The sequence below is a fragment of the Molothrus ater genome, chromosome 7 (assembly GCF_012460135.2).
Source record: "Molothrus ater isolate BHLD 08-10-18 breed brown headed cowbird chromosome 7, BPBGC_Mater_1.1, whole genome shotgun sequence".
Classification (NCBI taxonomy): Eukaryota; Metazoa; Chordata; class Aves; order Passeriformes; family Icteridae; genus Molothrus; species Molothrus ater.
In genome coordinates this window covers 30,979,511-30,995,733 of record NC_050484.2, presented here as the reverse complement: position 1 = coordinate 30,995,733, position 16,223 = coordinate 30,979,511, and the positions used below count along the sequence as shown (strand labels likewise).

The 16,223-nt window shown below is 38.6% G+C and overlaps 1 protein-coding gene across 1 annotated transcript in view; it reads left to right on the top strand.

The window, feature by feature from the left end:
• Positions 1–16,223, top strand: part of NCKAP5 (NCK associated protein 5) — a 379,983-nt gene that overhangs the window by 343,572 nt on the left and 20,188 nt on the right. The window contains exons 17-20 of the mRNA XM_036386988.2: positions 5,068–5,382; positions 7,552–7,688; positions 8,981–9,110; positions 11,643–11,830. Of these exons, the coding sequence (XP_036242881.1) occupies positions 5,068–5,382; positions 7,552–7,688; positions 8,981–9,110; positions 11,643–11,830 (770 nt within the window). The remainder of the gene's footprint in view (positions 1–5,067; positions 5,383–7,551; positions 7,689–8,980; positions 9,111–11,642; positions 11,831–16,223) is intronic.

Here is a 16,223-nt window from a genome sequence, read left to right as displayed (position 1 = left end):
GACTTGTATGTGATTTGTGAATAGACTGAGCATCTGTGAAACTCATTTAGGATGCAACATAAAAAGACTTTATTAGAATGTGAATCTTTACTTTACCTGAGGAGACATTATGAAACACTCCCCAGTTATTCAGTTAAAGGTTTGTTTGCAATAACATGTGGCATTATGTCCCCCTTAGCAAAAGCATGTTTTCACATTATTGAAGAAAGTATAATCAGAAGCTTTGTTCAAAAGATATGTCACCATCTTATGTCTTCTCTTTTATGAAATTCATAAAACCTCTTCATTGTGGGCTAGGACTCAACCATAGGTTCAACATTAGAAAGACTAACACATCCCTAATCTAAAAGTGGGATGGATTTTGCTCCACTGCTTGTTTTAATACCCCATTTTGCAACCATCAGTGTAGAACTTAATCAGGGCTGGACCCACATTTCTTATGTTGTGCTGGAAGCAATTCCCTTCACAGGAGCTGTTCTATGCTTCCTTTTATTTCCCCCCCCCCATTTATTTTCCTTTCACATGCATTGCATGAAAAGAGGAGCAGAGGAGGGTGCTGTGAAGCAGCATAAAGCAGCATGGTACCAGCTCAGAGGGAGAGCTCCCCTCAGCCTCACAGTGACCCAGAGCAGCACTTCTGAAGGAGCACAAAGCAGGGTCAGCACTCAGCTTCCCTGGGTATTCTCTTCCAGGCTCCAATGAATGGTACCAAGGATGCTTTCTGAGATGGAGCTGATGTGTTTCTGATATCTTTGTGGCAAGTGTTTCAGAAGAAATAAAAAAGAAGTTGAAGAATAATTAGGTTTAATGATTTGTTGCTGGTATTTAAGATGCATTTTTAAATTATCTACGCTCAGGAGAATGCCCTAAAATACTTCAATTAATTCTAAGCCGTCAGTTCTTATCAGTGGGGTATGTTTACTTCCAACTCTTTAATTTTTGCATTTCAGAGGAAAATGTAAAAAAACCCCTACAGAATGAGCTGCTAGAGTTGTTTTTCCTTATACCTGCCAGCCTGAGTGTATGTCCCTTTCCTACTCTCCTCTTGTGCAGATCCTCAGAGTGGTGCAGAGTTTTCACAGATTCTTTTTATTCCACCTCTAATTTGGGTGCTGACTCTGGGTTGAAGAGACATTGGTGACCTACTGACACCAGAAAATGCTGGTGAAGCACCAGTGATGATGCACTATTGCAAAGCATTGTCCAGCTGCACAAATTGCTGTGGTGTCCAGCTGATGGAGCACATGAACTGCACGATCGTCTTGCACGTGAAAATATTAAATTTGAAAATTATTGAGAAGTAGTTCAGAAAACTTTCAGAAAACTTTCTATGCAATGTTAACTCCTTTTTTTCCTGGGGTTAAGAGGCTTCTTAACATTAAAGGTCTCCTCAAATTTTCCACTGAGCTCTTACAACACCCTGGCATCAAGAGGGTCCCGTGCAGTCAGGAGTTTCTTGACCTCCAGGAAATAGAAATTCTTCCTTGTTTCTGTTTTCAGTTTGGAATTGTTCCTCTGCAGTAAGACTTCCAAGGACTTTGTTTTAGGTCCAGACTCAAATCCCCATGATGAGAGAAAGGGGAGGGGTTATTTCAGGCTTTTGATTCTAGTCTGATTATTCAGAGAAATGGCTGGTGATGAGTCTATCCACTATAAAGCCAATGTAGATGTCCACTATAACATCAATACCATTCTGTGAGCTTCTCTCTTCCTGGCAAAGAAAGAGGAAGAAAAAAAAAAATCAGACATAGGCAAGGAATTTGGCTGGTATGCCAGGAAGAATTCTCAAGCAAAAGTAATTAAGCTCATATATAACTCTTCCCAGACTTTAATGTTTCATGGAGTCATTTTTCATCTACTGAGTGGTACTGTCACAGCACCAGAGATTTAACTTTTACATATTTTCATTATGTAGTCTTGTGCAGCTCTTGCTGATAACAGTAATTTGAAGTGTCAGTGCAGCTGATGAAATCAGATGGGCCATGAAGCTGTTTGAAAGCTGTCACTGGGATGTATAAAGTACTTTTTATTTTGCAGTTGCTTCACAAAAATTTTTTTAAAACATAAGCTAATGTATATCTATTCTTTCAGTAATACAAATTGTTCTGAAAGATATTTTTTATTTTTTATTATATAGATTTAGGGGTGAATTAGTTACTTTCAGTAATGAAAAATAAAAATCCACAAAGAATTTTGTGGTTTCCTCTGGATTTAGGACCAGTTTTTTGAGGATTGTTCAATATAGCTAAGTCACAGAATTTTCCAAAAAACCATCTCTAAGTGTCGCAATGGGAGCTGCCAAGCATTGAGCACTTTGAAAACCAGACCCTTTTGTGGTTTTTCAGAACTAAAAATTGAGCTGTGTGAGGTGCTTTAAAAATCTGTTTTCCACCTGGTATATTTCCTCTATCATGGATAAAGTCTCTATGAAGGAAGAATATAATTGATAAAAACTTTTTTTCCTTTTAATTAAATGTGATACCACTGGTGTGTGCTCCTTCATCACTCTCCCAATTATTTTGGAAACAGCAGGAGACTGTACATCTTGGAAGTCTGGCTCTCACTATTAATTTCTTTTGATTCTCTGCCATTGTTTTCATGGTCTATTCCTAGATGTACACAAGGTAGTAGTGGGCAAGAGAAATCCATGTGTCATTTCAAGAAATGCCCTCAGAAAATAAAAGTTTCCATCTTCCAATTCTCCTTAGCCAAGGCTGTAGCTTTGCTTTTTGATATACATTTTGATCCTCTTTAATTTTTCTGTAATAATTTTGAGGGAATTACTTTTTCATTTCTTAGAGAATTGTAAGAAAGGAAACAGCACTAAAAGATCCTTCAGAGTCCCTGTGGAAATGGGCTCCAAATCAGGTCTCACATTGACCATACAAACAGGAGAGGGGAGACTCCTCAGACTTCTGTGGTTTTTATGTTTTTAGTTTACTCTGTGTCTCTCTGCCTCACCAACACAACCAGGGTTGCTCAGATGTCTCTTGGTTGAGAGGCAGATATCAGGAATCCTTTTCTATTCCATATTTCCCTTTTTTGCTAACTCTCTCACCAACAGTCCTTAGTTGAAGAATTGCCTGTCCATGAGCTAACATGCTGTTTCAGCTTGATTATCTTCAGAAAAATGGCAAGGGCAACACCTGGCATTTTAAATTGCTTTTCCACACTCCCACTTCTATCTAGGTATTTTGCTATTCAAAAACAAACAAACAAAAAAAAGTTAGAGTAAGTGTAGCTGAGATCAGAGGGTTCAGTAGATGGGATACCTCCTTTTGATGCAGCAGAACCAAATATAATCCTTTTTTTTTATCTTCATGCTTCCTGGAAAACCTTCATCAACTCCAAAAATCATTATGATACATTAATGCAAAAATGTGATTGAAAATGCAGGTGCTAGCTAGGCATGGCTTCCACACCTTATCTCCTTTGGAGAGAAATTATTGGCATGCAGTAATTGTGTGAGGGAAATCAGAGTCACTTATTGCCCTTTTAAAAGACAATGCAGAGAGACTCTGCCACTGCAGCTCAGCCAGGGTCTGTAAGGTGCAGGTGCTCAGTAGGAATTCCAGTCCTTCTTTGATCCTGAGTGATGAGGATAAGGCAAGGAGGACCACATAAATATAGGCTGCTTCTCCTTTCTCAAGAACCATGAAATAGAAATACATATTTAATGTATCTGTAAGTAGTTTCTTACTTGTTATCAAGAAAGGCTCATTGAGATGAAGATATTTAACAAGAATGACTATGGTAATGTTCTTAGTTCAAAAACAAATAGGCAAAACCCACAGGGGAGAAATATTTCCAAATTTTTGAGAGTATTAGAAACACTGCAGAGGAAAAAAACAATGAAAATTACTTAAGAGAGCACTGCCAACTACAACTGACTTAAATAACAATTGGACATATCATAAAAAAAAGTCAATACTCAGAAACATGTAAAATAGAGATGGAGAAGATATATTGGGCCATGTTCTGCATCTCCTGCTAGAGTACAATTGTTCAGTGCAGTATATCTTTAGTCTAGTGTAGCCTTAAATTGTTCAAAGCAAATTCCTTTGCTTCCTCTGGGATTGTCTGCCACAGACTTAAGATCTTGCTGTCAAGGGATCTTTCCAGACATTTAACCTAAATTATGCTCATTTTCCAACCATTAGTGCTGAAGTTCCCTCCTTGGTGTTTATAGCTCTCAGAAGGACCTTGCCATCACAGGCTCTTCAACATTGTTTGCCCCTTTTAGAAACAAAAGGGAATTCTCTGGAAACTGATAGAGAATGAGAGGGCAGGGGGGTTGTCTGTACATCCTGGTTGCTCAAATAGCAGTGAGCACACAGCTACACCTGAACCTGTTCCATGGTTTGTACAGCATCTTTCCAATAGGATGAATAGGCCAGAGGGCTGTGTGGGACCACAGTGCTTCCAAAAAATGTATTAAAGGTATCCCTGCCTGGCATTGTGGACACTTACCCAAACTGGGATGTGCAGACCAGAGTGTGACGAGGTAAACAAAGGCAGGGCTGTGCTGTCCAAGGTTTGCAGGATGCTCTGAGAGATGGGTATCTCTAAGAAATTCTCTAAATCTTAATTTTGTGTAAGAATACATCATACATCTTGATTAACACCTTCTTGTGTGAGAAGCAATTAGCAAAACACAGGTGTGGAGAGGCCAAACCTTTGTGGAGAATGGGTTGATGTTGGAAGGAATATATTGCACTACTCCATCCCTCACACTGGTACTCTCCAAACATTCTGTGGCCTTTCAAACTAAATGGTTTTAAAATTTCATCTGTAATTGCTTTCCAGGACCTGCCTCACTTAGCCATTGTCACACTGTTGCTCCACAGCAGGCCAGTGTCAATGCTTAATTTCACTGCACCTCAACAGGGATTTCCTTGTACTCAGTTAGACAAAGTGTCAAAAGCTTTCTAGTGACAGGTAACAGCACACTCACAAAATGCAAAATGTTTCCCTTCCCTTGAAGAGGCCCTTTTTTCCCCCTAGATCCTTTCCCTGGCTTTAAATACCTTTAGTTCTATCCCATCACACCAATTTCCTGTGCCTTAGAGTCTTGCTGCCAGATGAGGACGCTGGACAGCGGCATTGGAACCTTCCCCCTGCCTGACTCGGGGAACCGATCAACGGGGAGACACATTTCTAAGCAAGAGTCACCCTTGGAAATGGGAATCTTTGCAGCACCTGAGCAAGTTCCTCTTGCAGCTCCTTCAGTAAAAGCCAAAACTCTTGAGAGAGAAGTGCCTTCAGCAGCTAAGAGCCAGGAGTCTGTGGAAAGTGTAATTAGTCACTCAACATCTGATCCGGCCATGACTGCCAAAGGGATACGACCTTTTCAAAGTCGCCTTCCCAAACCAGCCTCCTCAGGTAAAATGTCAATTACACTGAAAATCACATTATTTCTGCCTTGGACTCTGTTTTGATTAGCAGAAATGCTATAATAATGGCAATTGATAAGAGAAATGTTAAATGTGGAGCAGAAGATACTCTCTTTATGAATGCGTAAGGTTAACAAGTTTGTGACCTGAGCCGTATGGAAATTTTGTTATACGAAATGCTTATCTGAGAAAGAAAAATTAGTTTAGTACTTAAAGCCTTTTCTCAAGAAACAGTACTTGAAGAAAAAAAGCCATATGACAGCCTTTCCTTGACTTGAAAAAGAATATGGATGTTCAGCAATATTCAGGATCACACTGTACAAAGTACAAAGCACAACCATGTTGTGACATAGAAAAGACAAATTCATAAAGACTTGCTTTTGATACTGGATTTGAGCTAAAGACGCATTTGGCCTCAATGCATAAATTCTGTCCCACTGAACATATGGCCTTGACCTCAAACAAGGCTCTCATTACTTTACCACATCATACAAACACATTTCTGTGTATGAACATAAAGTACCTGACTCTCACTTATGAGCTACGTGTGTGTTTAAGCTGTAAAACAAGAGCTGACAAAGGTATAAAAGGACTGGCAACATGTCAAAGCTCCAGAAAATAACTTTGTATTGGTAAATAGTTCCATTGAAGCCTGTGCATTTTTTATAAAAAAATTTGACTATTTATATAAGTTTTTTGAAGGCTTTGGAGTTATTAATATATATTTTAATAGCATTAAAAATCATGTAACATTAACAATAGGGAAATTTTCATAGTCAGCACAACAGATACAGCAGAAAGCCCACTAAAAGTGATTAGTTTAATGGAGAAGGGTATTGTTTTATCATGACCAAATGCAATGTCACTCATTTATTTGGGTCATGGTGATTAGCACTTTGTCAGTCCAGTTATTGCTCTTGTAGAACTTGTGAGTATTTAACTTGTATAAATCTGTATCCCTCTATAAGAGAGATTCTGTGTAATTAGCATGTAAGGTTAAATATCAAGTTTGGCTTAGTTTAAGGCCATCAAATATATGTTCTCCTAAATGAGCTGACATATATTGAACCTAGGAGGAGAGAAGCCTCTCTTGTATGTCCATAGGATGCATAACAGGAGGTTTCTAATTAAACATCTTAGAATTCAGTTGATTTAGCAATGCTCCCAGTGCAGTATTGTAGTGGTATAATAGGCTGCAAACACACATTGTATGCTTTATTGCAGACTCCCTTGCTTGTTTCAAATCAAAGCTGAATAAAAGATGTTTTAATACTTATTACTTTTAAAATAAGTGTACTGTTAATTAATGGTCCAGCTAAGAAGGATTCAGAAGAGAAATCTTAGTTATAGATTACGTGCTGCATGCTTGAATGGCCACATGTGTGACCTCAATTCAGCAGTGTGTTATAGAGTAGAGCCCATGATTAAACACTGTCATTATAACAAATTGAACAGAAACTGCAAGCATTGAATTGCTTCATAAGAAGTCAGTAGCAGTAAGATTGTTTTGATCTTAATGCTAATATTCACTGCACCAACCTTGTAAGGTTTGTATCTTAATTAAATTGTCATGAAGAGATGTTACAAAAAAGTAGTATACATCAGATGATGGGGTCAGCTCATTCTTTACCTAGACTATCTTCATTCAATTCTTCTCTCCCTCACTTTTTCATCCAAATTACAATTATCACTTTATTTCATATGTACCATATATCTTCTTTGATGATTCGATTTTGCATAGTGCAAATATAGCAAATAAAAAAGCTGGCTTTCTGCTAGAAAGGTACTTCCAATTATATTTATATTAAAAGATTGTTCTCTAAGAACATGAAATAGCAGAGGAGATCCTACAATGCCTGGAAGTAGTTACTGAATGTTGTTTTGTTGTTGAAAGGGTATATGTTTTATACCTAAGGAAGGGATTTAAATTCATGGCTTTGTCTTCTTTTTTAACTGGAAAAGGATTTGGATGAAATTCTGCTACTTTAGTTAGAACTATTCCAGTAACTTAGTAAGTTCTTCCTTAGAGTAGTAAAACATTATTGGACATAATGAAAGTATCACAATTTGCTCCCAGCTTTTACTGAATTATAATTGACACACTATCACGAAGATGCTGATGAGACCTAGAATTTAAATAATGTCTCCCTTAATTCAGGAATAATTAACCTTGCAAAGCAAAGTGAACAAGAAGCAAGTTCTGTGACCTCTGCCTCATTAGACCACGCCGAAGAGACTGTAGAAAATAGAGAAGTTCTTCCAGAGTGTACCCCCAAGAAAACTACCAAACCAAAGGTATAAAATAAGTAGTGGCATCTCTTAAATGAGATGGGTACTGTGGCTAATGTTGAGTATCAGTGTTAATGCAGTGTTTTAATATGGTGTGAAGAGTAACTAACAATCTAACAGCTGCAATTACTTCCTTACCCTTCATTCACTCTCTCATTATTATCAGTAATAATACAGCACCTAAAGGTTCTTTGTCCTCCTGGTTATAAACATGTTTTAATTAAAATCCTCTCAGGCACTTTTAGAAAAGGAAATTGAGAGTTTTTACCCCATTCTTCTCTTTTAGAGAGTTGATCTTGTTTGTTGCTTTTCATGAGATTGGGATGTTTTTTTCTCCAGGACTAGATTTCCTTGTCTGTAAGGCTGTGTTGTATGAGAGTTTGAGGGGTGCTATGGAAGTATTGTGAACAGGAAAATACTCTAGAGTATGTTCCCAACATGTATGTACTCTCACAGGTTTCTGTGGGGTTTTGCAAGCTGACTTTGCAATCTCTAATGCTGGGCATTCCTGGCTGCATGCAGGTATCCTCAGCTCTGCTTCCCTCTCCACAAGTGGGTGATTCCTATCAAAAAATGTCCTTCTGCATCAGTTAAAAACTGCAGCATGGATGGAAAGATGGGGAAATTATTATCCCTCTTAGAGAAACAGAATTAAACCCTCACTAGAGCCACCAGAGTAGGGCAGGGGGTGGTGTTTGTACATGCCATCACTCCAACGCTATCAGGCCTGGAGGGTTTATTGTACTGAGCTGCTGCTCCTGCATGCTTTGAGCCTTCCATGATTAGAAGCTGTCCAGAGCTGTCAGTGTTCCTCTTTATTCCCAGAAGAAAATCAATAATACTGCTTCCTGGAAAGAGCTGGCAAAGGAATCACCCAGGAACTAAGGGAGAGTTGCTTGCAGCAAACTATTTGTGGTGTGATAATTTTGCATGTTACAACTAGACTGTATTAAACATACTAGAGAACTACTAAAATTAAACTTGCTGGATAAAATTACCCAAAAATGTTGGTGGAATCGAAAAAAATGTTACATTGGGGAGAAAAAAAAGTAAAAATGTGGATTGTTTCTGCCAGACTGTCTCAGGGGATGTAGCAGGACAAGAATGGGTTATTTCCCCCACATCAGACTGATGAGTACTTACTTGAAGGAGTTAGGCTGGTAATGCAGACTTTCCCAGTTGAACTACCTGTTTATACTGCATGATGAATATAAAATCTGCTGCTCTCAGTATTATCTTCAGCATTATTTTGATATATTTGCATTTTCTGACTTGCTACCATACCATTCTTTGTGTAGGACCCAGCTCTAAGGGTGTGCACGTACTCAGCGAGCAGCACTGACAGTGAGCCAGAGCCAGAGTACAAAACCAGTTATTTCAGAGCTGCAGAGGAAACTCTTGTGGAGTTAACAAAGAGCAACAGACAAGGTAATTGAAAATTGGTACATAAAGATGTATGTCCCTCATCTCCACACTGACTCAGAAGCAGACGGTGTCCTTCATTGAACTTTCTGTCTAGATTTCACTTTCTAACCCCAAATCTTTCTTCAGTCTAAAATTCCATTAACTTTTTATTACCTTTTTCTTTTTATTATGTGTAAATTCTTTTTCACCCTCTTCCACAGTTTTTGCTAGTGCGGGCTTAACTTGTAGGTTTTTATACATAAACCTCTGCGGTGCAAATAAAAATAATTACATTATTACAAAATTGAAAGGTGACTATAAATATAGTTTTCTTTTTTTTTTCTTTTTTTATTATACAGCCAGTTGAAATAATGCAGTGGTGAAGGCCACAGTTTCCCAACCTCTGTGTCAAGGTGATGTTGGCTATGGTGCCACAGTGAACTCTCTCTCATTTTCCTCTCTGTATATATTGCAGCTTTCAAGTAAGAAAGCTTTTAGTGAGAATTGATGGCAATTCGGAATTTACTGAATTCCAGTAGATAAAAATACATTAAGTGAACTTCTTGAGATAATAGTTTTCTGTGTGTTTAATAACCTGGGAAATTGCTGCCTTGTCTCCATCACCAGCCTGCTGTGCTCAGAGCCACTTTCCAGTGCAGATGTGTGCCCTGGGGAGGGGAGGGCAGCTCTGTCCTTGTCCTTGCAGCCCAGGGATCCCTGCAGCTGGGGAATTCTGGCCAGAGCCTGGGAGCTGATGCCCTGAGCAGCCCCAAGGCTGGCCTGGCAGAGATCAGCACCTGCAACACCATCACCAGGTGATGATGGCACAGAGAGCAGCACAGCTGGCTGCATGCTGGGCTCTTCAGTGTCTCCAACATTTGGCATTTTCAGAGCTATTCCAGTGCTTGTGATTCCATGGGAGTAAGCAGAATAGGAAGCTAGGACCATTTATTTACATTAGTGCTGCAGCTTTGTGGGTTTAATCTGTAGAAAATATTGCAAGTCATTTTGGTCAGCCCATAAACACTTCTTTTTATAAAGCATATTTTAATGCAATAAATGTGGTTTTTTAAAGAAGTAAATAAGCTTTTTCCTTTCCTGCATTCATCACAATTTGCAGAAAAAAAAAAACCCTATTTTTATCATGTGTTAACAGTTGCTTTAAATGGCAGCAGATTCCAAGTTTAATGATATCTAAGCATGACTTGGGGTGACCATCTTACATAGAGATTCATTAATTTTGTGTAAATGCCTCCCTTTTGAGCCAGTAAGAGAATAAATACATAATTGTGATTGAGGCAAATAGAAGATTATGACACATTATTGCAAAAGTATTTCTGCTGTGCTCATTCCTTATAGGCAGGGTTTCTGTTCTGTGCTCTCTAAATGCTGTTCTCACATGGAATTAACAACCATACTTTATCCCATTCTGTGTTCAGAGGTCTCAGTGTCTTTATGCACTTTTGATATAACCTCAAAACATCCCCATGAGGCTGGGGCAGGGGCTCCAGCAAATCCACAGAGAATATTTCTATATGAATAGATAATTGCATTTATTAGCTAAATCCCCAAACTCACTGGTTGCACAATTATAATGTTGGAATGATTTTCATTTTCCATTTATGAGCAGGGAACAGAAAGACTGAGTGCCCAATGCAAAGGCTATTAAAAGTCAATGATAAGACTTTTGTTGATTTAATGGGCTTAGCATGAGATTCCCAGTGCATTGCCCAATGTTACAGAGAAGGTCAGTAGAGTAACAGGGAATATGCCAAATATTCCAGATCCTTCTCTTCCAACCATGAAAGTGTCTTGATTTCAATATTATAAATTTGTTCTACCCTGATGTGATTCTGTTAGAGGCATTGGAGGCAGACCTTCTCCTAAGGCTGTAGGTTATAAGGCAGAGTTGAAGTTTGTGCAACAAGAATTGTGAGGAAAGAACTTAATGTTCACATAAACATCTGTCTCCTGTGTGCTTTCATGAAGCTGCAGAAAATTCCCCTGGTTTTATTCTGTTCTTCTGAATGAGTTTTCAGCCTTGGACTTCAGAAACCAGGGCTTTATTCCTAATGCTGTTGTGCTACAGCAGGCTCTGGAACAAGCACCACTTTCTTACCTTACTTGTGTATTTTTTATGCTGTTGTATTCATTAACTAAAAATGTAGTGAAAAGGAAAAAACTCCCAAGTACATCCAGACTGAAGGGTATGCTAAAGGAACTTAGCACATCTGCCATGTAAGTCTATTAAAAGAGAAGAACAAAACCTTGCTGCAAATAATTAAGTGGGAAGATCCCCCAAATTAACCACCTTGTCTATAATTTGAAAAGAAAGGAAATTAATCCTGTCTCATACTATCTCCTCCAGCTCAAACATTAAGTGTGAACAGTCTCCTGTATATGCATTGGAGAATTAGAAGGTAGTATTTTTAATGTTTCTATTGCATTGAATTTCATATACCTTAAAAACCAATTTAAATACATTTTAAATTTGTAGAATTACATTAAAATCTATGTAGACTGTCATAATGATATTATTTGTTACATCTCTTGCAGCTGTGCAGGAAAAACAAAGTCAAAGAAGGTCGTTTTTGGGGAACCCAATGTCAATTTTGGATTTATACCAACACAGTCTCTATGGCCACTTTGGAGAGGATGGACCTGAACAATTAGCACATTACAGTTTAATTGAGCAGCTGAGTGGAGCTTCCAGTAAAGACAGCAAGACCAAGGAGAGCCCAAATGTGAGTTACTGTAATTTTTATATTATTTCTCATTTTGCTCATTACTATTTTTACTTCCCTTTTGGTTTTTTTCCCCAGTGTGTTGATTGATTACTAAAACCAGGCAGACTTGGAAAGAATATGACCTGCAGAAGAGTAAAGATCTGAATATTTTTAGAACAGAATGTTACATTTGAATGCTCACCTGTCACAGAATTAGACTTACAAAATTGACAAGTAGAGACAGGCTAGTGCTTGTACTCCACCATTAGTGAGGAGTTGAAATTTAAAGCTAGCAAGTAAACACAGGGTTTATCTTTTAAGGCTGCTCCTCCACATATAATTAGACAGCTTATATAGAACAACATGGATTAAATTACTTAAAACTCTGGAGAAGTATTCCTGAAAATTCAAGTGAAATTATGCTATGGAAATCACCTATATTCTGGTTTCTTCTGAGATCTTTGTGTCAGATTTGATGGTTTTAAACATTATTTTGATGAAGACCAGTCCTGATCTGATTAGTTGACCTTAGTGCTAAACAGAAACAAATTTGTTTTCTCCTCTTACTTCATGTGAATCCACTCCCTTTTCTGTGTCTGTAAGTACTGAAATGGCATCACACAGTCTCAGCAACCCTGAAGAGGAACTTTCCAACCTGTTGTTTTCCTCCTCTGTTCTCATGCTTTCTCCTCTCATCATCTCACTCCCTTCCCTCTCTCCTTTGATCTAACAAGCCAATTTCTTTGAAAGTGGAGATGCCCAGTCATGATCCAGTGCAATCATTTTGCTTCCATGTTCAGTCTGTTTCCCCAGCTCTTCTTTTCAGGCACAAGCTCTTTTATTTCTGTGTGTAGCACTCAGCACATTTTGGAAGTGTTACACTATAAACAAAGGTGGTAGCAGAAAGTAAGGAATGAGCTGCTGGTTTGAAATTTACTGGTGTAGTGCATAAATGAAAAAGAATTTTTATCTCTTCCCAGATCCCAGTTTTCAGTTTCAGGAAATGACTGTGCCTTGCAAAGTCAGAGGTGATTAACCAAAGTTAGAGTCTTAGAGCTTTCAGGAATCTGTGCCAAATCTGCAGAAGGAATATGCAGAACAAAATGGCAGTAGCCTTATTTATTCCAACCCTGTTGGCATCAAAGTCCTGCTTAACTGAATATTAAATTGACTACAAACTTCAAAAGAAAAATCCTGAAATGTATGTGCTTCATTTCCCAATCAACCCAATTTCATTCGTACCCAGAATATGATTCCATTTTAATATATGTGGGTCATATTAGAGAGAACAATTTTAAATAATCTGACTTCATAGTTGGGAAGAAAAAGAAAAGAAAAAAGGGCAGCAGAAGGGTGTTAAGAAGGATACGTGCAGGAAAATAATTTGAGCATCCACTTAATTCCTCATCTTGAACATCCAGAAATTCAGAGCTTAATTATGTGTAGGAGATGAATTATATATGCATGCATATATATATATATAGATATAGATATAGATATAGATATGTGTGTATATATATGAAAAAATACATAAAAATCATTTCTGCCTTCTGAAGGCCAAGGTCTTTTGCTATTAACAGAGCAATTAGATTTGGTTCCAGTATAGAAAAGTGACTCAGAGTTGCATCTACTTTTAATTAATTCTTTTCATGCATTTCTTGTATATGATGTCTCTGCAATGTGCCCAATCAGCCTCAAAACCTAAAGAAAGCCATTGAACAGGATCCTGTAAAACTCCATCCTTTAACCAAAAGGCATCAGGTGTAGCTCAGCCAGCACCAGCATTTTTCATGCATCGTGTTGGGGAGCTCTTGAGTTTGCTTTTTAAGGATCTGATATAGCTCTCCAAACAGCACTGCCTCTCCCTGAACAGTAGAAGCTCAATAAAGCACTAGAGATTTGCCTATTAGTATTAAACTTTTCAGAATGACAAATGAGGGGAAGTAACCATGAAAAGCAGGTTGCCCTGAACTCCTTGTTTGAAACAGCACTGCAGATTTTTCTCAGCTGTAGTTTGTCCAACAGGAGAAGATCTACAGTCTGTTTAAATCAGAGCTGTGTGATCTGCAACATTACCCACAAAAAGAGGGGGACAGCAGAGACAAAGGCACTTATGGCCCACAAATTAAAAAATCTGGGTGTATAAATTTGGGGGGGAAAATAATGCAGCTTTCATGCATAGTATTTGGTATTTTGAAACAGGAAGTTGTACAGGCTTTGAATTAAATTCCCAAGTGGCATTTGTCAAGCCTTGGGAAAAACCAAACAAAAGATGTGTGTCAAAAATGCCTCCTGATGGGCAAAATGAGTTTACAGTGCTTGTCTGAAGAGCAAGCTGACTGTGCTGAGCCAGTCTCTGAGCCCAGTAAATGGGGCTGTACAGCTCCAGGATGGCAGAGGTGCAGGCTGGGGGCTCTAATGAGGCAGCCAGGAATCTCTCTTAGCCCAGACTTGGCATTTGATTTGTCTTCTTCCCAACCAGTGCATCCTCCAGCATTGCCTCCAGAGTTTATACACAGCAAATTTCATCAGCAAAAAAAGTACTGTACAGGAGCTTCAGAGGAGAAACAGCTGATGGGCCATTACTGTGATAAAGGGACACTGCAGGGACAGTTTGAGGAATCAAAAAGTGCTTTTAGACATTGAAAAAATACTTACTGTTACTGTCTTAAACAGCATCCTGGTTAAATTCTCTTGGCATTAAGACTAATTTTATGTTACTTTTATCTTGACCTGAAAAACATATTCTGAAATTATGTCATCCTTTGGCACACTGCAGAATTTTGAATGAGAAAAGCAAATCACAATTTCAAAGAAAGGAATAAAATGCATTGAATCATCAGTAGAAAACTTTCACTTAAATTAACAAGCGTGGTGTATTTTCCTCATGTAGGATTTTCCAAACAAGAAACATTCATTTTAAATATCTCAAAGGAATTATTTCTATTTGAACAGTAACTTCTCTGGTTTAACACAATGTATGCAGCACCTGATCTGAAGTCCACTGCAGGCAGCCCATGGGAGACACCCTGTCAGTGAAACTTCACCGAGCCCTGCATTAAACAGCTGCTCCTATTCCTTGCACCCTGGGAGTGCCCTGAGCACTTTGCCAACATCATGACCATGTTTATGCAGTGAAAAAATTATTTCACATTTCATCAGTTAATTTACTGTTTAGACTTTATAGCTCAAGTGACTTTTTTCTTACAAGAATTCAGAAAACAAGATGAATTTCCCTTCCCCAGGCCCATTGTTTATTAACATATTTTATAATCAAACAGGAACCATTTGGAGAAGTAACTGAGTTGGTCAAAGATTTTATTACTTAATCATCCTTATGGTCCCAAAAAACCATGGAAAATATGTTTACTTCTCTGTCCTTAACCAACCATCACATGCTTTTACTCTGTAAAACAGCCCTTCTTGCTCTCTCTTGTCCCTGTTTCTCAATTTATGTCACCATCAAGGCTTGCTTGGGATTTCAAGCATGACTTGAGAACTTTAAAGAAAAGATCCCTTATGGAAGGAATTGGTACCCATCAGAAGTTTCTAATTCCTCTTGTTTTCCCCAAGTTGTGATAAGATGCATGAGAAATCTGACATTTCTGGCACAGTTACCTTGTTAATTGCATGGGCCCTTGAACTGGGGGACTCATTTAACAAAAGAGTTTTCTCTGTGCAGTCTGAGTTATGGCCACATCCACCACACAGGGTTTGGGTGTGTGGAACAGATGATTCATGAATGAGATCAAATCCCTGTGCCTGGAAATTCAAGTAGACGTTAGAGAGAGCTGGCAAATACAGGCCAAGGAAAAATTAGAGATGTTGCTGCTGTTTAGGCTGCACTTACAAATAGGACTGACCTGGCAGCATTCCCAGATAAACTCAAGGATTTTACAGCTGAGTGAGCTGATTGGGAGTTAATGCTGTATGATTGACCTGTTGTGCTCACATCCTCCTATTAGCAGAGAGAATACCACGAAAGGACTGGAAACAAGAAAAGTCTGGTAATTGCACAACACTTGCCATCCTCCAGGATCTCTGAGCATTAAGCTGATAGCAGAGAGGGTGTTCAGGCCTTGCTGAATTACAGCATCACTTAGAGCAGCCCTGACACCTCTGCAGGCTGCACTAAACAAGAGCGAGGGGGAAATAAAGAAAGGCCTGAGCTGCTTCTCCTTGTGCCTCATCTCCTACAGAGATCAGTAAGACTTGAGATGGGTATGAGCTGACAGCACTCTGGGTACTGTTCACCTCTTTGGGCAGATCTTGGAGAATGTGCCAGAAAAGTTTGTGTGCCTGGTTTGGGTTCTTTGAGCCCCTTTCTGAAGGTGCTTTGCTCGCTCTGAGAGAGAGAAGCTCTTCAGCTCTTGAATTAAGTCTCTTTTAAAAAGGGCTCTCCATGTTTAAG